Raw genomic sequence first — 23391 nt, 5'->3', positions numbered from 1 at the left:
GTGTGCCGCAAATATGCCGCAGGTTTGCCGATTGAGCCAGCCATAGAGCAAGCTGCGATTGTTTGTAACACACCTGACACCTTGAATGTTTTGGTTTGAAATCGCAAGGATAAATAGGATTGAGAATGACGCGGGAAGAATGTACGAAATTTTGGTGTTTTGTGTTCATATTAACTGCTAGATCCTCTGGTATATTCAATTAGAGCATGTTCCTGAATATATATACAGTCAAACAGCACGTAATGTTGTGAAAAACTTCAATGACAGTTGCCATCAGTACTCTCATTTTATTTACAACAATCCAATGCCTACGAGATTGTGTCGAATGTGTGCCGATGGATGTGCCCAAGCTGTGCCGAATCTAATTTCAGCACAATGTGCTGAGTGACTTACCCCTTGGTTTCGACAGTGACGGTAGCGTTATTCTTCCTCTATAGTGTATTAGCTCTATTGAACGTCGTAACTGAATGTGTAAACAATGACTTGGCACGTAAATTTGTCGAAACTTCTTAATATTCCAAGTACTTCGAACGTCCTTGTGATTTTATCTTCTTTATTGTAGTTCCTAAAACTTCCTTTCTTCTTTGAACTTTTTTCTGGCAGTTCCTCAAACACTAATTTTTTTTTTTTCAAAAGTCCTCAAACTTCATTTTTTGCCTATAACCGAGAGAGACGACTCTATCTGCGATCCCACGTATTCTCAAGTGTTTGAGTTCCAGATTCAGGATTTTGTCGAAACCTGGGGGCCTTCATGTTTTCATATGGTTTGATGTAGGCCAACAGTTCGTTAGCCGTAATCTCGGAAGGAATCCTGATGGAGGTTGGTTGCGTTTTCAGCAACCTCAGCTTCGTGAGGGCTCAGGTTTTGTCCGAGATTATAGGAGCTAACGAAGTGTTGACCTATTGCAGCAGCCTTCTCCTCAGAAGCTATCAGAGGAACCACTGGGTCGCCGGGATTCAAATAACAGACTTAAAGTGGTCATTTTATACGATTGTTTCAGGCGGCTGGTTCGGACTCACGCCGACAGTTCGCTCACCTGAGGACGGGACAGAAGGACCAATGTTTCAGGCGGCTGGTTCGGACTCACACCGACAGTTCACTCACCTGAGGACGGGACAGAAGGACCAATGTTTCAGGCGGCTGGTTCGGACTCACGCCGACAGTTCGCTCACCTGAAGACGGAACGGAATCTTCTTCACACGCTTTCTTATAAAACTGTGTAGAGGAATCAAACACACAGTCAAAATTAACGGGGTAACAAATTTTTTATTGATCATCAATTAACAATGGTTGTTCGGGGAATGAAAATTTTCTCCGATCTCGCTTCATGGCTTACTGATCTCCAACAACGATAGATGAGGAGATGAGAGTATAGAGTTGATAGTTCCGATCAGGGGTTGAAACAGTTGACGTTTTTTACGACACTCGCTTCTTTGTCGTGCGCGACAGTCTGTTTGTAATCGTACACTCATGCTCTACCGTCGTCTCTCTCACACAACACAACCGATAGAATAACATTCGAGCAAAAAGAAAATTATCAAATAACTATCATATGACATGAGTGATTTGGTTCTAATTCCTCAATTTGGTGTAAATTAAACCATTTATGATCAGAAATGTTGTTCCTAGGACATCATTGCTTGCTATTTTCAGAATTCACACAAGCACACAAATCTGGTTGATCATCTCTCTTTACCAAACTCCCCAGTTGGAGAGGGATGGTAAGGGGGTAATTCCTTGTATAATTTACTGTCAGAAAAATAAAGACCTTCAATCTAGGTCAACTGACAACATCTAGAATTAGCTACATGGGCTTACCCCAAGGTTCATGTGTAAGTCCCTTACTTTATAATTTCTATGTCAAAGATATTGATAACTGCTTAGATAATCGATGCACTCTTAGACAGTTTGCAGACGATGTCGTGGTTTCCCTGAGAGGTCCACGTGCGGAAATCTTGCAAAGACCATTGCAAAATTCCCTAGATAATCTGTCCCTCTGGGTCAGAAATTTGGGGATCGAGTTTTCACCGCAAAACACTGAATTGGTAGTGTTTACAAGAAAGCGGTTTCCAGCCCAACTGTGTCTAAATTTTTTAGGCAGAGACATTACCCAATCTTTGACCTTCAAATACCTTGGAGTCTGGTTTGATTCAAAAAGTACTTGGGGTACCCACATTACGTATTTGAAACAAACGTGTCAACAAAGGATCAACTTTCTACGATCAATTTCCGGGACATGCACCCCACTCGGTAAGACCTCATTAAACTATATAAAACGACTATTCTTTCAGCTCTTGCTTCCAAGAAAAATCCACCTAATCAAATTGGAACGTATTCAATATCGTTGTTTACGTATTGCCCTTGGCTGTATGCATTCAACACACAATATGAGCCTAGAGGTTCTAGCGGGCGTTAAACCCCTGCAGAACCGTTTCAAGACTATTTATGTCTATCCATATTTCTTCAATTTAATTAAAAATTATCTTTTAGGAAAATCACCAAATATTCTCGCCAAACGGTTATTATCTGGTTGGTTTATTTTGAAGGCTCAATCGTGTTAGCTTTACGGAGCCATGATCATTATCAAACAACACTATTAAAATTCAGAATGTTTTGCTGTGGCAACATCTGTCAATTTCTCTGTTAGTTGAACATCCAAACTATCTGGATCGTTTTATTTACTGATTATTGATTTCTAGATGTTCCAGATTGAAAACTGCTTTCGTCCGGATTAATGCTAAAAACAGGTAAAACGGTTTCAAAATATTGTAGCTTTCAGCTAAGTCATACCGAAATTTACCAAATGTAAACAATGACTTTAAACGTTGATTTCTCTAAAAATAGACTCATTCTGGAAAACCGCTACCAGCGTCTGAGAGATAATTTGCTCTATCAGATGATATAGCTAGTTTGTGGGGGAGAGGTAGCTCATCGATTCTTCCGGTTCGCCTCCTAGCATCGTGCTTTAAGGTACCAGGCGATAACCAGGGTAGTTGATCGATAGCTCGATGACGTCATTTCGTTGGCGTCTGCAATGGGAAATTCTCATAGCAGGCGTTGACGATGGGACGTTGTCGAGTTGTTGAATAGCAACTATCGTGGTAACTCACCGATTACCTGTCGATCTGCCAAATTTGGAAAGACGTCTGCATTGAATTGTCTCATATAATAATATTCCGCCCACTATATCACAAGAAATTGCGAGTAGCTGAGTGGAATGGAGATAAGTTAAGCATTGGGTACAGGACCAAGTCTCCCCTGGGTGGTGCCAAAAGATGAGCATCATGAGAATCATCAAGTTGCCATAAGGCACGGAATGAGACTAGTGCATGGCTGGGTAGTCAAAGTCTTCCATTCGTTAGTCATTTCAGGTGGATTATAACAGGTTTAGGTTTAGGGTGGGCGTTGGCCAGATTTGGATTTTTCAAATGTAATCCTGGATAGGACCCTGTCATTGAACGTCGCGTGAAAGGGGAACTTAATGAAGGCCTAAGTACTTTTTCGTAGTTTTAGTTTTCGGAGTTGAAAGATCGTCGGTTGCAGTGGCCTGCTTACTGAGCAGAAAAACGCTGTCCCAGGTCCTTACATATCAAAGAGATTTATGGTAAAATCGCTTGTATATCGTGTATTTTGCGAAACTCGTTGTTGTCGTTGGTTCCGGGTTTGAATGGATACACAAATTTGAGCAACGGTATTATGTGATATGAGGGGCTCGGTGGCCTTAGAGCAACCGTTTTTGCTTACTGAGCTGAACATCATGAGTCTAATCTCAGGCCCATCCACATTCAAGATTCGTCAATCGTTTTATTTGTTAATATGACTACATGGTAATAACAGCAACTCGGTGATTAAAAAGGTGCTCGTCTGCCTAGTGGCAAACGTTTTTGCTTACTGAGCAGAAGACCGTGGGTTTAGTCCCAAGCTCCTGCGCGTTATATGATCGTTAGGACATCAATTCAGCTTATCGTTTACCAAAACGAACCCTGCTGCAAACCCAACCCTCTTATCCAACATCCCAGTGATTCCTCGTGGAAGTGCAGAGGTGTTCTCGGCTTCCATCAAAGCGAGTGTCATGTCAACACAATCCTTCCCATTCCTTTCTTGACCTGTGTTCGGGCGCGGCCGGCGCTGGTATTGCCTAATTTAAGATCACCAGTTTTTACACATTGAGGATGATTGCTAGTCCCAAGCATCGTCTATTGGTTCTCTGTGTAATTACAGCTGATCTGGCAGTAACAGAGTAGCAACCGTGGGCGGTCAATCAAGCTCAAGCAAGCTCTATCAGATGATATAGCTAGTTTGAGTGGGTGTGCTGTAATTTGTGAACTCGGCTCCAAAAACATGTTCAGCTGTTCCTATCATGCAATATGCTTAATAATACTTTCTTTTAACAGACTATGCAGGAAAATTAGGCCTAAATATGAATTATTATTATTTAAAATTATTAACGAAAAATAGATTCGATGAAGAGAATCGATCAATGTAGATTTTGATCTACTTTTACTTTTCTACGTTTGACTTGTATGCCATTTCTCATGTTGGAGAACGTCCCGGTGAACTCAAATCTGCACAGTAAGAAAAAAGTAAAATTAAGTTAACTTTCACTCAACATGTGGCTTCCGTGGGGCTAGGTACAGTTAAATTAAACTAAATTTTGAGCAATCCTGATCAATAATCCACTGAGTGAAAATTACCTAACGATCAATCGAAAGCAACAGTGGAGTACGAACGAAGGCGACGGAGCACACATAAATAACAGCATCGACGGAAGCGCAGGATGCTATGACTTTCATCCAAAAATAAGTTGAAAGTACCCAACGGTGAAGTACTTTAAACTAAAAATTGAATTCTTTTCTACTTTGAATCGCAGCGTGTTTTATTAAAATTTTAATATATTGAAAAAATATTTCCATACATTCTTCGTTAGTTTTTTTTATGTATATGCACGGAAAGTACTATATCAATCGATAATGCAAAATATTACGTTTTGAGCTTAACATTAACAGAAAATGAACTTTAATATGAGTTCATCTATTATTACTCAATAGATGAGTAAATTTGAACTAACGCCACTTTTCTCATAGAACCCAACATTGAGTTTTTCTAAACTTAATTTTGAGTATTTTTTTCTTACCGTGTATGCAAATCGATTACCCAAATTTGTGTTAATGATTCCAGACGTATTGAAAGTTTGCTTCCTATCAGTTGCTGGGGGGGCAGGTTGCTGTCAAATACGAACAATCGTCGCCTACCTCGTATAACTGGTTCCAAACGACAACAAAGCCATAAGCAATGATGGTTTGTTGATATTTGGAACAAAATTCATATATGGAAAATCAGTGAGCGTAAACAGGTGAGGCCCAGTAAATTTATCGTCTCTTTCGTTCTCCGGCTGATTAAATGGATGACGGAGTTTAATGTCACGCTCCTTCAATCGTTGACACAGTGGGGAGAACGAAAGAGATGACAAACTCAATGAGCCTTACACATTTACATCTCATTGATGGATTTTCAGTAGGCCGATTTGACTGCACATCCCGCCCCTGAACAGTTGTCAATGTGGTATGTAAAGAAGGATGACCGATATAATCTGCCTTTCCTTTTATTTGTTTAGTTCACCTTCAAGCTAATAGTAATTCAAACTACACTGGAGTCGCTTTTTACGCGGTTTTTTTTTACACGGTTTTTTTTACGCGGTTTCGGAATTCACGCGGTTTTTTTTTACGCGGATTTTGTTTTTTTTTACGCGGATTTCAGAATTTACGCGGTATATCGTTATACACTAGAGTCGCTTTTTACGCGGTTTTTTTTACACGCTCTTTTTTACGCGGATTTCGGAATTTACGTGGTTTTTTTTTACGCGGATTTTGGTTTTTTTACGCGGATTTCAGAATTTACGCGGTATATCGTTATACACTAGAGTCGCTTTTTACGCGGTTTTTTTTACACGGTCTTTTTTTACGCGGATTTCGGAATCGTATCACCCGCGTAAAAAGCGACTCCAGTGTATAGCTGGAAGGCTTTCTTGATATCATATTATATTACGTTATTGATATCAACTATAGTCTGAACGTAGTATAATGTAATGACGTCATGATAGGCGTGTAAAATGCATGTTAAAGTTGATAGTAGAGGGTATTAACCTCTATGGTATTACCAACCGGTGGAAACTAACGATTTTAAATTGGCTTACACTGGACCAGCCTATCGGTTCCAAGTACATCGATGAACGTACCCCATTCTAGTCGAAATTCTAGCACTACACTATGTTTTTTCTTCTTATTCTTCTTTCTTTTATTTAACGTCGGTCTTTGTTCCGCAATCTAGTGCCAATCACCGACGGTCATCGATTGTCATCCATTGACGGCAATCGACTATGCAGTGCAGGAAGACAGCCTCCTCACACCCGCGTACAGGGTGGCCAGACCTAGTCCTACCGATTTTCGGGATCCCTACCGATTCACAGACGAAGGGTTAAAAACTACCGATTTTTCACTTTTCCTACCGAGAATCACAGATTTTTTGTAATCTTGAAAAATGTTCAATACCAATGTTTTGTTTTCCGTGTAGTCAGAACTAGCATTAGAATTATAAATATTGATTTCGACTAGTTTAAAGCAGAATAACTGAAGGACAGTATATTTTTCTGGAGCAGAGTCCCCCCCCCCCTCGCTCACAAAGGTTTCAAGTATCGGGAAAACCTTCTTAAGATGGCCTACCGATAACTACCGATAAACGTTTTGAGAAGCTACCGATAATGAAAAAAAATATCTGGCCACCCTGCCTGCGTAGGACATCGCACCCATTCAACACACATGGGTCGGGACCAACGGCTTTACGCTTATCACTCACCACCGGCGTCGGTCACGCTATGTTTGTTTTGATTCGCTATGAAAGTTTGACAGATCAAATGAGTTCCGATCTTAGAGTTACCTCTATGGTATTACTGTTGTGTCTTTTCAGAAACATATGGGAATTCGGGAAGTGAACCATATTGTTAATTTATAATATTTGCAAACATACCTTAGGGGAAATGAATGTAATGTCGGCCTAAATGCTCCTAATTCGGGCCCATACATAAATTCAGCAATCGACTAAATTTTCAATAGCGACCAATAATATCCATTAGTACCGTCCCAATTGACGCGTTCATTTAGATAAAATTGCTAAATATCAGATTTTTAGCGATGGGCCCAATCCTAGATCCATAGGCCAACATTAGAGCCATCTCCCCTATAGCATCGTTTATTTTTATAATCAGGTCCAGCGAATCCAAACACATAAAGCAACCAACGATACAAACAAAACGGTTGCTACGACTACCATGACAAACTCGCTCTGTAACATAGCTCGATCCGAGTGAGACGGATAATGATATATTGCTTGCCTGCTTTGTTGCAATATACACTGAAGAGGACATAGCTTGATATGAATCGAGAAAAGACATAACAAAAAAATTCCCATTAACACACGTGTATCATGTTCGGCTTTACTTCGTGAAGCAGCTTGTAAACAATTTGCTCGTTTCCTTCTACCGCCCCGAGTGAGTTGTGTCGCACGGGCTGCTTGTCATGAAAAAGAGGGAAGAAGATTATATCATTATTGCTTTGCACTTTTGACATAGCGTTATTATTCGGTTCGTTGATCGCTTGTCATTTTGTCATTTGGAGATATTTTTGATTCCTTGATCAGGTCAAAACTAATCGTTTCGTTCAAGCTAAAACTTCCCAACAACTAAAAAATTCTTTTAATATGAGCAAAATTTACCCAAAGTGTTTAGTAGACGTATTGCCTATTTATATAATTCTCATTTTTTTCTCGAATCAATTGGATTCGTTGAAGATAATTTATAATTCAAATTGACAGCTCACCAGTTTCAGACCAAATAAGATAAAAAATTATTAAATTAAGACTTGACCTTCACCGGTTTGCCTGAGACTTTGAATTATGTGTTATGGACAATCATTCACATTTTCGCAAAAAATCGGCCATTTTGAATCTTGTGATTTTTTGACATTTATCAATAAATTGTAGCCAGATTGCAGCAAAAGCAAGCAGCCTACTAGGACGGAAGTCTTCCACGTTGGCCCTTTGCCTACTCAACCACTCAAGTTTAGGTAACTTTAGTGAATAAATTTGAGTGTTTTTTCCTGGTAAAATTTACCAAAAAAGTGCTCACATATGAATTTCGATAGTTGATTCTTACTGTGTATAATGTTTTCGCTCATTTTCAGCCATGTTGAGCCCACTGTGCCTGTCCCTGGTCTGCCGTTGGTTCAAATACGATGTAGGTATGGGGCACGGCTAGATCAATGCGAGGGACCTCCATTGTCGAATCGGAGAATGGGCTCGCTCGAATTTTTCCAGATATTGAGGTATAGCAGCGAATCGGTTCCGTCTTGTTTTGTGTCGTCTGTGTGATTTTCCGGATAATTTATAGCTTGCGGAAATCTGGGTTGCTACTCACGAAGGTTGTCATCGGGCGATGATGATGGTGGCGATTGAATATAATCGACGATTTCCTACGATGACACGGAATTGATAACAGCATTTAGCAATCAAGCAAGGAAATATTATTTTGATCAACACACGCAGCGATAAAATTTCACGACATGCAAATCGTATCTATTAACCTAGCTCATTTGAAACCATCGATTGCTTCGGCACGCAAATATGCCTAGGACTGTTATATTACTTACGCAGATACAAAAGTGGAACAGATTTTCGGTTTGTTGCAGTTGCCTTGAATCGTTGAACGATGGGAAGTTGATCTAACTTGACCTGGAAATATGTTTCTAGGAACGCAAATATTGCTCATAACCTTTGCCCCCACAATATTCGTACCGAATCGACGCTCCTGATCACAACGGTGGAATTCAACATTCGGAGGTATGCAGATTTCGCTTCTGGGTAGCCAGACTAGCAGACAGGTACGTGTCATTGTTATCTGCTGATTCATCACTGGTGCCAAAGTTACCTCCCGCCCTACGTAAATGCAAAACGGTAACTTTCACCGAGGGGCCCTAGCTCAAGATTTGAGTGGTTTCACTGTTTGGAAACCAATACAAGTTACTTAGCACGTTGTTGCACCCCTCGGGCACCGTAACATTTCCAATCTAATTCTAATTTATCATTAAAATACCTTCGCTTTCAAAATAGCACTAATGCATCGAAGGCCTCCGTACGGGAAATGCTTTCACACCTTGATCCTGGAAATGGAGACCATTCGCCATTCCGTTCGAGTGTGTCCTTCGGTGTGGTCGCCGTTTTCACCCACAAAAAAAAATCATCCCAGATCTTCCCTGAGTTGCAGCATTCCTCGGAAAACTTCCTACGCCAATCTCTCACACGTGACATACTTTCGGGTTTTTCGAAAAGTCGAATTTCGTGCCACGCGCGTTGAAAACATTCAGAAACTTCCCCCCACAAAAAGGAGGACGGTAAAGTTTTAAATTACTTTCGCGAGCATTTTTCAAGAAGCGACAAGCATGGCCAACTGCTCCCCTCGTACATCACCCCTCCAACAACGTTCCGGATTGTACCACCAGCAAAACGAGAACGACGACGACGACGACGACGAAGACGGTCTGGAGCACGTGGTGCCGTCCCATATCGGTGCCAGATCTCGACGAGGTATTCATTCCGGTGAAAGCAGTGTTGCCAACCAACGGCAAACAACGTCACCGCCACGGCGTAGCAACCACAACAACATCCAGCGATCGTTGGACCTGCTGAAGCACTTTGTCGCCCAGGAACGGCGCATGTCGGGCCGCAGGGACGTGAAGGTGGTGTTCATCGAAATTAGCGAACTGTGCTGCGCTACCAAGGTGAACGATAAACAAATTATCTTCTGTAACAACTTCCAACGGGACGAGCCTCCTGCTGTGGGTCGCCGTCGCGGTCTTGGGCCATCAGTTCCTCGTCGTTTGTCAACCGGTGCGGAAGGTTGTTTTCGGATAGTGGCAGCGGTAGCGGTCGATAGTAGTCACTTGCTGGATTTTTTGCTGATTGATGAGTCTGTGAGTCCTGCGTCGGAGTTGGAACCGGAGGCGGAAATTGGTCGCCTGGTGGAACTTCCGGCTAGCGGTCCGGCCGCTTGGAGTGATTGCAGTGACAATTCCGGTGGTGTACGGCTAGTGCTGGGCAGTAGTAGTAATAGTGCTGGGATTAAAGCAAGTGGTGAACGTGGAAGAAGAGCTGGGCAAAGGTGGCATCCAGATAGCCAAGGATTACCGAAAGGGAATTTCAGGCGAACCTCGCTGGGAAGTGATTACTTTGAGCAGTTCTGTGTAAAGTGTCGGATTTATCTGTTGGAAAACTTTCAAAAGTTTCGGAGCAACTTTTCGATCATGTCACGTGTAAGTATGCCGCAAATGGGAGTGGTGAAATTAATGGGTGGAATAGTAGTTCAGTGTGGCCGCAACTTTAAATGGATGAAAATGAGCCCATCTTGCCAGGTTCAGGCCAGCGAAAAAAAAATTTGATTCTTACTGTCATTGCACTGATAATGAAAATTTGGAAATGTGTGATTGAATCGTACGATATTTAGAAAAAAAAATCCAGGTGTCTGATATTTCTTTGATCAGCAAATTAAAATAATTTCGACAAGTTTCAAATTACTGAAAATATGCACTGTACTATAATCGTCCCAGAAAATTATCAGCTCAGGGTGAAAAAATTTTTTTTTTTGCTCATCTGCAAAAATTGAGTTCGTATTGATATGAAGAATCATTCTATTTAAAATTATCTTTTCAAAAAGTTTACTTATTGAAGAAAGCAAACTTATTGGACGGTAGCTAGAAGCTTCAGCTAGATTTTTATCCGGCTTCAAAATTGGAACAACTTTTGCATTTTTCCATTTAGGGGCTGTTCATAAACTACGTAGACAGTTTAGGGGGGGGAGGGGTTGATAATTATCCACGGCCCATACAAATTTTAAATTTTTTGTATGGACAATTGTCTACGCAGGGGGAGGGGGGGGGTCAAGAATTAAAAAAAACTGTCTACGTAGTTTATGAACAGACCCTTATCAGGAAAGTATGCCAAATGGAAACATCTGTTAAATAATTTTACCAAGAAAGACAAGGTACTCTCTGGGAGTTTTTTGATGAGGATATAGAAAATTCCATCATCACCTGGAGCTTTCATATTTTGAAACTTTTTAGTTATAAACCTTACTTCGTCCAAATCAGTCCCCCAGGAATCATCAAAAATATTTTCCCGAGAAAAAATATTCAGATAATCCCGAGCAACCTGATTCTCAATAGGACTAGTAAGACCCAAACTGAAATTCTGAGCTTTTTCCGAATTTGTGATCAAAATTTTACCACCTTCTTTAAGCGCTGGAATAGGCTTTTGAGCTTTTTTTTCAAAATTTTTGTGAGTTTCCAAAAGGGTTTGGAACTCGGGTCAAATTTAGAAACATTATTTTCAAAAGTTTTGTTCCTCAGGACAGAGAATCGCTTTTTAATTTGTTTTTGCAAATCCCGCCAGATAACTTTCATGGCAGAATCGCGTGTTCTTTGATAATGTCTCATACAGACATTTTTAAGACGGATCAAGAGCTGAAGATCGTCGTTTATTATAATTGAATCGAATTTAACCTAGCATTTTGGTACTGAGGCAGCTCTTGCTTCAACTATAGAAGTAGTCAGACATTCAAGGGCATAATTAACTTCATCTTTGGTTTTAAAAGGAATGTTTGGATCGAAGTTATATTCCATAAATGTTCGATATTGCTCCCAATCCGCTCTATGGTAATTGAAAGTAGAGCTGTTGGGATTTCAAATTATTTCTTGGGATATTTCAAAAGTTACTGGAAGGTGGTCAGAGCCGAAGTCAGCATGAGTAACCAATTGGCTACAAAGTCGTCATGAATCAGTTAAGACCAAATCAATAGCTGAGGGATTTCTTGCAGAAGAAAAGCATGTTGGGCTATTTGGGTATTAAATAGTGTAATAACCTGCAGAACAATCATCAAACAGAATATTACCATTGGAATTGCTTTGAGCATTATTCCATGAGCGGTGTTTTGCATTAAAATCACCAATAATGAAGAATTTAGACCTATGACGGGTAAGTTTCTGGAGGTCACCCTTGAGAAAATTCTTTTGCTGGCCTACGCATTGGAATGGCAAATAGGCAGCTATAAACGTAAGTTGTCCAAATTTTGTTTCAACAGAAACTCCCAAAGTTTCACAAACTTTGGTTTCAAATGAAGAAAGAATTTTATGTTTGATTCGTCTATGCACAATGATGGCAACGCCACCACAGGGTCCATCAAGACGATCATTTCTATAAATAAAATAATGTGCGTCCGTCTTAACCTTATCGTCAGGTTTAGGGAACGTTTCAGTTATAACGAAAATATGAACTCTCAAAAAGTTAAATAACTCGTCTTCGTTATCTTTAAGAGCTCGAGCATTCCAATTTAAACTATTTAATGATTTAAAATCCATTACTGAATTTCAAAGTCATGACAATATTGTTCGCAAATTCTACTCCAGTTTGAATAGCTTCAAACATGGCATATCAGCAATCATGTCAATTAATGATTTCTGTAAAAATTCCATTTTAGAAGCAATAATGCTTCCGAAGTCAAAATTTTCAAAATTTCCATTAGAATTACGTTGGTTAGTATTTTAATTTCTACCCGGTGCAATAGCAGCATAGGTAGCTCCATTTACTCGTTGAACATTGTTAGCAGCGAGGGGAGTAGGTATAGATGAAAAATTTGAAGCAGGGGTGATATTTGTACCTACGGGTACGAATGTAGAATTTGTTCCTCGCTGACCGTTGTTAACAGCAGAGGAATTTGTACCTGTTCGGAAACGTGGAGCGTTTCCTACCTGTCGCTTAGAACGAGATTGTAGGATCGCTTTGCGAGTCTTACATTCCCAAAAAATGGATTTGTGGTTTTCACCACAATTTGAACATTTAAATGTCTTAGGATCTTCCTTCACAGAACATTCGTCCTTTGCGTAAGAGGAATCACCACAATTCATGGATTTAGCTGCCATGTAGCAATTTTTAGTTCCGTGCCCCATCCCTGGCACTAACGGCACTGAGTGAGGTTTTGGAAATTTCATCCAGTCTTCCTGAAGTGTTCCCACTTCACTCGGACATGGAGCATAAGGCTAGCTTTTTCTAAGGCCTTAAGTTTGTTTAGTTCACTAAACTTGAAGTGAACTAAATAAAAATCATTAGAAATCCCGTTGCGCGAATCGCCAGGACGGGATTTCATTTTCATTTTGATTACTTGAAGTGGCACAACTCCAAGTAATTTAGCCAGTTCATCTTTGATCTGATCCAGGGATTCACCACTGGGCAGTCCTTTCATGACAACCTTGAACACACGTTCAGTTTTGGTGTCTTAAGTACAAAATTTGTGCTGCTTCTCAGTAAGCCAATACACTGCATTCACCCCGACGTCTAATTTGTAGTGAAAACTTAACTTTCACGAAGTTCAAAAGTAACATGCAAAGAGCATGGAAATCGCAAGTGGTTAGGGGGAATCTTTTCCTTCTTGGCATTAAGCCGGGAAAGTTTACTAGAAGTTTTCCTGGATTATGGATCATTCTCATCATCCGTGAGCAAATCAAATTGATTGCTCAAGTTAATTTCATCAGAAGGGGGATCAAGAGTTTGCCCTTTTTTTTGCGCTTAGGCGCCATGGCGGCAGTAAATTTTTATCCAAATCGACTTCCAAGCAGATTACTATAAGAATCTGAAGGAAGTCGAAGAGGAATTTTCCAAATCGATATCCAAGAAGGATTACCTCGGGTAGGGTCCAAACAAGAATCGAAGAGGAATAAGAGTTGAAAAAGGTAAACTTTTTTACAGGTTGAGCACTGAAAAGTGCTGTTTAAATTTGTCGTAGCTTTAGGTAGTAGTAACACTTCCTTAAGCAAAAAGCAAGTAGATCCGCACGGCAAGAGAGCACGATGCGGATTGGGAATGCTCAGATTGATTCTGTGATCAACAAAGCAACCTGTGGTTATGCTCCAAAACTGTTGGTAGAAAATGGGGTTTGAAACCAACAATGACAATGTGGATTTACTCATCAGTAATCCATCCAAAAGTAACTTATGCTTCGTTAGTGTGGTGGCCAAAAACGAAAGAGGCTACCGCACAGAGGAAGCTGGCAAAACTACAACGTCTAGCATGTATTGCTATAACGGGTGCGATGCGCAGCACCCCATCAAAAGCGTTAGATGCAATTCTCAATCTACTGCCCTTGCATGAATACGTGCAACTAGAAGTGGAAAGAAGTGCTCTAAGGCTCAAAAGGTCTAAAAAAGTCATGCCTGGTGACCTAGTTGATCACCTAAGCATTTTACAATACTTCCAAAGAGGACCAGTGATGAGTACACACAGAGAAATGATTTTTAAATTCAAATGGATATATTTTTGGCTCAGGGCCTAATATATTTTTGGTATTGATTCAAATATATTATTCAGTTAATCCAAAGAAAAATATTTTTGAATCAACAAACCGGTTGTAGAGTCAATAATCTGTTTGTTGATTCAAAAATATGTTTCGTTGAAATAGTGATACAATATGTTTGAATCAATAAAAAAATACATTAGGCCCTGAAACAAAAATCCATTTTTCTGCGTGTATGAATGGAGACTGGATGAAACCAGAGGACAATTATGACACTCCCTTCAACGTATGTGAAATGTTGCGTTCGGATTGGGAAGTCGGTGGTTCTAGCGTTCGTCAAGGCTCAATCATATTTTTCACAGATGGCTCAAAAATTGGAACACAAACAGGTGCATGAATCTTTGGCCCTGGAACAAATATTTCAGTAGCGATGGGACATTGTCCAGCAGTGTTTCAAGCGGAAATCGTGGCCATACTTGAATGTGTAAGTGTTTGCCTAAGGAGAAAATATAGATGTGCAAATATCTGTATTTTTTCTGACAGTCAAGAAGCACTAAAAGCGCTTCATGCGTACAAATGTACATCAAAGATTGTCTGGGAATGTATTCTGTTGTTGCGACAGCTGTGCAAACAGAACTCAGTAAACTTATATTGGGTTCCTGGACACTGTGACATTGAAGGGAATGAAAGGGCAGAAATTCTGAAGTAGACCCTTTAAATTAATCTTCAATTTAAATTCCACTGTTTGACATGGTTAAAAAAATGTGGTATACACGTATGTTCTGCAAAACCATTTCATCCATTACTAATTGAAAGAATCGGCTCAACATAATCAAGGCGCCCGATAGTTTGACGGCAGTGGCATTTCAATAGCGATTTACGGGGTAACCTATTTCATCAAGCGGAATATTATTTGGCAGAATATCCTATTTCGCGTAATGTCCTACCTTGCAGAAATGTTATCCTAATTCCGCAAAATAGGATTCTGCAAATCGGAATTGCGCCAAAGAGAACTTCGCGAAATAACTCTTTTCGCAAACATACGACTCCGAGTAAATTTTTCAATTTGTTGATTTTTTTCACACTATAGAGTTTTATATTTTGATTTATTCTGATACATGTGCCCTGATGCATCTATTCTTTTAGCAAGCAATGAATAAATTATAAGTTTTTCCAGAAATGAGCGCTGGTATCAGTGGACTAAAAATGCTTCGCACTAATGGCATGGTTCCTCTGTCAAAGAGCATTACCGCAATAATATACTGGTTAGCATTGACTGACGGGGTATGCTTTAATTTCATCATTTGCTTGTATTAAGTATCCATAAGTCTTAGCTATGTAAGTAAGATAAGGGCGTAGCCAGGTTTCCAACTAGAGTTACTTTGGCAGTGGCAGTGACTATGATGTCTTATTAGCTAAACATCGATTTCAGTGACAAGGATTCTTCGTTCACTGTGTTTCATGACTTTGACTATTCGGTCAGCGACAACTTCAACCCCAGTTTCTGTTATGTTAGGTACTATCCAAATACTTAGTTTTTTCTACCGAGCTCGGCTGAGAAAATTTCGGCAGGCCATTACCACTTGTACCTGTATAACCTCTAGTGCTACATGCATTCCACAACCAAGTCACTGGTATCACATGTTGTTCAACATTGAATTTATGAAGTTCTTGTAAATGTAAGAAGATTAATTACAGATTATCGAAAAAAAAAGTTAATTAAAAATTTTTGCATAACATTTTTTTGAAACATTCACAAACCGGAAGCCACCATCTTGGATTCCAAAATGGCGTAAATCATTGATTTCCGGCCTCTGCATGTCGTCTCGGTTCCAAAAATATCCATATTGTTGGCTATTTGACAGTTTTTCACAGAACCGGAAGCCGCCATCTTGGATTCAAAAATAGTGTGAATCATCGATTTCCGGCCTCTGCATGTCGTCTCGGTTCCAAAAATATCCATATTGTTGGCTATTTGACAGTTTTTCACAGAACCGGAAGCCGCCATCTTGGATTCAAAAATGGCGTGAATCATCGATTTCCGGCCTCTGCATGTCGTTTCGGTTCCAAAAATATCCATATCGTTGGCTATTTGACAGTTTTTCACAAAACCGGAAGCCACCATCTTGAATTCCAAAATGGCGTGAATCATTGATTTCCGACCTCTGCATGTCGTCTCGGTTCCAAAAATATCCATATTGTTGGCTATTTGACAGTTTTTCACATAACCGGAAGCCGCCATCTTGGATTCAAAAATAGTGTGAATCATCGATTTCCGGCCTCTGCATGTCGTCTCGGTTCCAAAAATATCCATATTGTTGGCTATTTGACAGTTTTTCACAAAACCGGAAGCCGCCATCTTAGATTCAAAAATGGCGTGAATCATCGATTTCCGGCCTCTGCATGTCGTTTCGGTTCCAAAAATATCCATATCGTAAGCTATTTGACAGTTTTTCACAAAACCGGAAGCCACCATCTTGGATTCCAAAATGGCGTGAATCATTGATTTCCGACCTCTGCATGTCGTCTCGGTTCCAAAAATATCCATATTGTTGGCTATTTGACAGTTTTTCACAAAACCGGAAGCCGCCATCTTGGATTCAAAAAATGGTGGAATCATCGATTTCCGGCCTCTGCATGTCGTTTCGGTTCCAAAAATATCCATATCGTTGGCTATTTGACAGTTTTTCACAAAACCGGAAGCCGCCATCTTGGATTCAAAAATGGCGTGAATCATCGATTTCCGGCCTCTGCATGTCGTTTCGGTTCCAAAAATATCCATATCGTTGGCTATTTGACAGTTTTTCACAAAACCGGAAGCCACCATCTTGGATTCAAAAATGGCGTGAATCATTGATTTCCGACCTCTGCATGTCGTCTCGGTTCCAAAAATATCCATATTGTTGGCTATTTGACAGTTTTTCACATAACCGGAAGCCGCCATCTTGGATTCAAAAATAGTGTGAATCATCGATTTCCGGCCTCTGCATGTCGTCTCGGTTCCAAAAATATCCATATTGTTGGCTATTTGACAGTTTTTCACAAAACCGGAAGCCGCCATCTTGGATTCAAAAATGGCGTGAATCATCGATTTCCGGCCTCTGCATGTCGTTTCGGTTCCAAAAATATCCATATCGTTGGCTATTTGACAGTTTTTCACAAAACCGGAAGCCACCATCTTGGATTCCAAAATGGCGTGAATCATTGATTTCCGACCTCTGCATGTCGTCTCGGTTCCCAAAATATTCATATTGTTGGCTATTTGACAGTTTTTCACAAAACCGGAAGCCGCCATCTTGGATTCAAAAAATGGTGGAATCATCGATTTCCGGCCTCTGCATGTCGTTTCGGTTCCAAAAATATCCATATCGTTGGCTATTTGACAGTTTTTCACAAAACCGGAAGCCGCCATCTTGGATTCAAAAAAGGCGTGAATCATCGATTTCCGGCCTCTGCATGTCGTTTCGGTTCCAAAAATATCCATATCGTTGGCTATTTGACAGTTTTTCACAAAACCGGAAGCCACCATCTTGGAATCCAAAATGGCGTGAATCATTGATTTCTGGCCCCTGCATGTCGTCTCGGTTCCAAAAATATCCATATTATTGGCTATTTGACAGTTTTTCACAGAACCGGAAGCCGCCATCTTGGATTCAAAAATAGTGTGAATCATCGATTTCCGGCCTCTGCATGTCGTTTCGGTTCCAAACATATCCATATCGTTGGCTATTTGACAGTTTTTCACAAAACCGGAAGCCACCATCTTGGAATCCAAAATGGCGTGAATCATTGATTTCTGGCCCCTGCATGTCGTCTCGGTTCCAAAAATATCCATATTGTTGGCTATTTGACAGTTTTTCACAAAACCGGAAGCCGCCATCTTGGATTCAAAAAATGGCGGAATCATCGATTTCCGGCCTCTGCATGTCGTTTCGCTTCCAAAAATATCCATATCGTTGGCTATTTGACAGTTTTTCACAAAACCGGATGCCGCCATCTTGGATTCAAAAATGGCGTGAATCATCGATTTCCGGCCTCTGCATGTCGTTTCGGTTCCAAAAATATCCATATCGTTGGCTATTTGACAGTTTTTCACAAAACCGGAAGCCACCATCTTGGATTCCAAAATGGCGTGAATCATTGATTTCCGACCTCTGCATGTCGTCTCGGTTCCCAAAATATTCATATTGTTGGCTATTTGACAGTTTTTCACAAAACCGGAAGCCGCCATCTTGGATTCAAAAAATGGTGGAATCATCGATTTCCGGCCTCTGCATGTCGTTTCGGTTCCAAAAATATCCATATCGTTGGCTATTTGACAGTTTTTCACAAAACCGGAAGCCGCCATCTTGGATTCAAAAAAGGCGTGAATCATCGATTTCCGGCCTCTGCATGTCGTTTCGGTTCCAAAAATATCCATATCGTTGGCTATTTGACAGTTTTTCACAAAACCGGAAGCCACCATCTTGGAATCCAAAATGGCGTGAATCATTGATTTCTGGCCCCTGCATGTCGTCTCGGTTCCAAAAATATCCATATTATTGGCTATTTGACAGTTTTTCACAGAACCGGAAGCCGCCATCTTGGATTCAAAAATAGTGTGAATCATCGATTTCCGGCCTCTGCATGTCGTTTCGGTTCCAAACATATCCATATCGTTGGCTATTTGACAGTTTTTCACAAAACCGGAAGCCACCATCTTGGAATCTAAAATGGCGTGAATCATTGATTTCTGGCCCCTGCATGTCGTCTCGGTTCCAAAAATATCCATATTGTTGGCTATTTGACAGTTTTTCACAAAACCGGAAGCCGCCATCTTGGATTCAAAAAATGGCGGAATCATCGATTTCCGGCCTCTGCATGTCGTTTCGCTTCCAAAAATATCCATATCGTTGGCTATTTGACAGTTTTTCACAAAACCGGATGCCGCCATCTTGGATTCAAAAATGGCGTGAATCATCGATTTCCGGCCTCTGCATGTCGTTTCGGTTCCAAAAATATCCATATCGTTGGCTATTTGACAGTTTTTCACAAAACCGGAAGCCACCATCTTGGATTCCAAAATGGCGTGAATCATTGATTTCCGACCTCTGCATGTCGTCTCGGTTCCAAAAATATTCATATTGTTGGCTATTTGACAGTTTTTCACAGAACCGGAAGCCGCCATCTTGGATTCAAAAATAGTGTGAATCATCGATTTCCGGCCTCTGCATGTCGTCTCGGTTCCAAAAATATCCATATTGTTGGCTATTTGACAGTTTTTCACAGAACCGGAAGCCGCCATCTTTGATTCAAAAATGGCGTGAATCATCGATTTCCGGCCTCTGCATGTCGTTTCGGTTCCAAAAATATCCATATCGTTGGCTATTTGACAGTTTTTCACAAAACCGGAAGCCACCATCTTGGAATCCAAAATGGCGTGAATCATTGATTTCTGGCCCCTGCATGTCGTCTCGGTTCCAAAAATATCCATATTATTGGCTATTTGACAGTTTTTCACAGAACCGGAAGCCGCCATATTGGATTCAAAAATAGTGTGAAAAACCGCGTTATTTCGAAAATCGTCGTAAAAAAAACCGTGTAAAAAAAGACTTCAGTGTATTACCAAATACCTAGGGTAGGTGTTCCAGTAATAGTGGTGTATCTATAGTTGCGGTATGGAGGTTGTGCCGGAATAGTGAGGAGGACCCGGATAAGATTATTTTTCATCGGTAGATGTCCTAAAATAAAGCATATTTGCCCAAAAGTGACGGAAAATAATTAATTTTTCTTAAGATTTTCACTCCTTTACACCTATAGTTCCGGTAGTGTTCCTATAATAGTGGAACCCATAAGAAACCAACGCATTCCACTATTATATGAACCAAAGTTAGCAACTACCAAAACTACTGGAACAGTGTTCCTATTAATGGAGGATGAGTTTTCTAAAATTGTATGCAATTTTATTACAGTGTAATATTCAAAATAGAGGTTGAAAGCTATAGATTGACGTATAACAATTGTGTGTACATCGTATATTTATTTTTTAATTGATAAATTGGCTTAGTACCTCCACTACTGGCTCACCCACCCTACCAGGTTTCGAAACATAATGTTTAGAAATTTGGAAGTCTGTTTACAGTACTATTATCCATTTGATATCGGTAGTGTTGAACATGCGGGGCCTATTGTAAAAAGTGGCATTGGAATGGACGTGACTTCCTAGAATAAAGGGTGTCCACGATGAAATTGCCACACACAAAATTGATTCGCAAAATTCGAGTTTTCATCCGATTGCCATCAAATTTTCAGAGATTGAGAAATAACTATTAAACTTCATTTTACCATTTTACTCGTATTTTATTTACAGTCCACACGCAAATGCCCGCACCTTGGCCTTAACCCCGGCCATAAGATTCTGCACAACCTGTGAATCAACCGTTTTTTGCATGTAAACCCATACTTTCTTCAGTTCCTCGACTGTCTTCACTACCTTAGGTCGTTTAAGAAGGTGCTGCTTCATAATCGCCCAGTACTTCTTGATAGGGCGGAGCTCCGGAGTGTTGGGAGGGTTGAACATTTTCGGCACGAAATTGACCTTATTGTCCGCATACCACTTCAGCACGTCCTTGGAGTAGTGGCATGAGGCCAAATCCGGCCAGAAGATTGTTGGGACATTGTGGGCCTTCAGGAGAGGAAGCAGCCGTTCATCGTGTCCTGGGTCACGAAAGGTGCACTCCACTTCCCGCACGTGCAGATGGCTTGCCAAACCAGGAATTTCTTCGCAAATTTGGACATCTTCTGAGTGCGGACATGCTCCGGAACGCTGAACTTATACTTGGCCGTGAAAAACAGGTTGCCGGGGATCTGTTTGAAGTCGGCCTTCACATATGTTTCGTCGTCCATGATGCAGCATTCAACTTTCGTCAGCATGTTGAGGTACAACTTCCTGGCACGGGTTTTGGCGGACTTGTTCTGCTTCTCGTCGCGATTAGGGGCCTTTTGTACCTTGAACGTTCGAAGCCCAGCCTTAGTTTTGGCCTTCTGGACAAAACTTCGGCTTAGGTGCAGCTTCTTAGCCACATCCCTAACGGAAGCGTTCGGATTTCGGTTGAAGGCCCCAACTACGCGGTTGTGATTTTTGGTGTTGTACGGAATACTTTTTCCTTCACTTCTGGGCTTCCGATCGGTGGTCAACCGTTCCTCGAACCGCTTAATCACTCGCGACACCGTGGAATTCGCGATTCCCAACGTTTTAGCGATGGAACGATGCGAGAGATCCTTGTTCTCGTGATGAATGCGCAAGATTTTATCACGCACGAGCTGTTCTTTCGACTCCATTGCCGCGAGTTTTGATCACAGGACTTTAAAACTTACAGGATGTAAATAATGCACTATGAACTAAATCCACCCAAATTTTCATTAAATTCTACCCAACGGTTAAAAAGTTAGAGCAATTTCATAGTGTGGCAATTTCATCGTGGACACCCTTTAGGTTGCAGTAACTGCAATAGAGCTAGCACCTACTAATCCCCGGACTTAAACTGCTTGCAATTATCATCATTTAAACAAATAAGGTAGAGAACTACTTCGGCCTAATCGCCCATTTTGGGCCTATCGAGCAGAAAACTTCGAATAAATCCATGATTTCAGATTTAACAAGCCAATTATGCGTTTGGTATGATACTTTAGTTAATAAGCTACGGAACGAAGTCAATGAGAACGCGTGATATGAAGGTTTGCACCCATTATTCCTAAAAACAAAAGAAGCGCTCTGACCGAATCAATTTGTATCTTCATCCGATAGGCCGAAGTGAATTCATTGGCGTTTCAATGGCGTTTCAATACGTTAGGCCGAGTTTAGAATCCGTAGGCCGAGTTTGGCGTCAAGAAGCAGTGTTAGACTTTTGACAATATCTCAACGATTGGTTTCTCTTTATCAAATCTTACGGTACATACGGAAAGGTAAATTAATTTGGAAGTCATCAGTATTAATAACATTCCGTTTGGTGCTAAACTGCGCTACATTAAGAAATACTAAGTGCGGGTTGTGTTTAATAGGTCGGAAATGGGGTAGTTAACCCTATTTGAAAACATATTGTTTCCATCATAGCACTGTCGGACAGTGGAAGTTAGATTGAATACACACACACTAATTGAAAGTGATTTCATTCTAAAAATTAAAAGTGGTAAACGCTATCTTGATTATTTTCTTATGTTATTGGGTGTGTTCTGATGTGACATTATTTTAGATCACGTTCTACTCTGTTCATCTAGTACCATTATCTACGTACTAGCTAAAAAGGTTTACGATTGTCTGTCATGCGTACATTTTACATCGTCAAGAAGTTTAATTCTCTTGTAACGACTAATGCCTGTGACTGTGTGACAGACATGATTGTACTAACGTTGTACTCCTTTAAGCTAGTGCGTCGATTGTGATACTAGATTAAAAGAGTATGACGTTACTACAATCCGAGGGGGACGACTAAGATGCAGGAAAAATTTCGCTTTTCTTTTGTGAGATGCGCGCACGCTTAATAGCTAGAGAGAAGATTGATGACGATTTTGAAGATTTCCTGCAAAAAGGTGAAGAGTGATGTGAGAAGATGAATTTAGCTGCAATGTGTCGCACCCCTCGCTACAATCATGTCTGCCATGATATAAGTCTTATGTCATCCGACGTGTTCTGATGCAACATTTTACATCACCAAGAAGTTTTTTCCTAATGTAACGTCTTATGTAGATTTATGTACTTGGATGTCACATTGAAATCTAAGTAAATCAAGGCTACGACGATACACATTGTTTGTTATAAATATTTCCATTGATTGCTGCTAATGAAAATTTCCTTTTGTACTTTAGTGGAAATTTACGATTTGAACTCAAGGTTGCGTGCATAAAAAAAAATCAAGACAAATCCCGGTCACCTGACCGGATGAAGCGGATTGAACATTTTATAGCTTATTTACAAGTTACATCGGCCTTACAGCTTCCGAGTATGTAACCATTTGGACTTTGACCC

At 40.5% G+C, this 23391-nt stretch overlaps 1 protein-coding gene across 1 annotated transcript in view; it reads left to right on the top strand.

Moving 5' to 3' along the window:
- Positions 1–9762: 9762 nt before the first annotated feature.
- Positions 9763–23391, top strand: part of Root (ciliary rootlet coiled-coil, rootletin) — a 64337-nt gene continuing 50708 nt past the window's right edge. The window contains exon 1 of the mRNA XM_065216854.1: positions 9763–10359. Within this exon, the coding sequence (XP_065072926.1) occupies positions 9763–10359 (597 nt within the window). The remainder of the gene's footprint in view (positions 10360–23391) is intronic.

The sequence above is a fragment of the Ochlerotatus camptorhynchus genome, unplaced genomic scaffold (assembly GCF_037179485.1).
Source record: "Ochlerotatus camptorhynchus isolate MF236.1 unplaced genomic scaffold, CSIRO-AGI_Acam_v1.1 ptg000069l, whole genome shotgun sequence".
Classification (NCBI taxonomy): Eukaryota; Metazoa; Arthropoda; class Insecta; order Diptera; family Culicidae; genus Ochlerotatus; species Ochlerotatus camptorhynchus.
The sequence above is the reverse complement of the archived record's forward strand: the minus strand, read 5'-3'. Positions and strand labels throughout refer to the sequence as shown.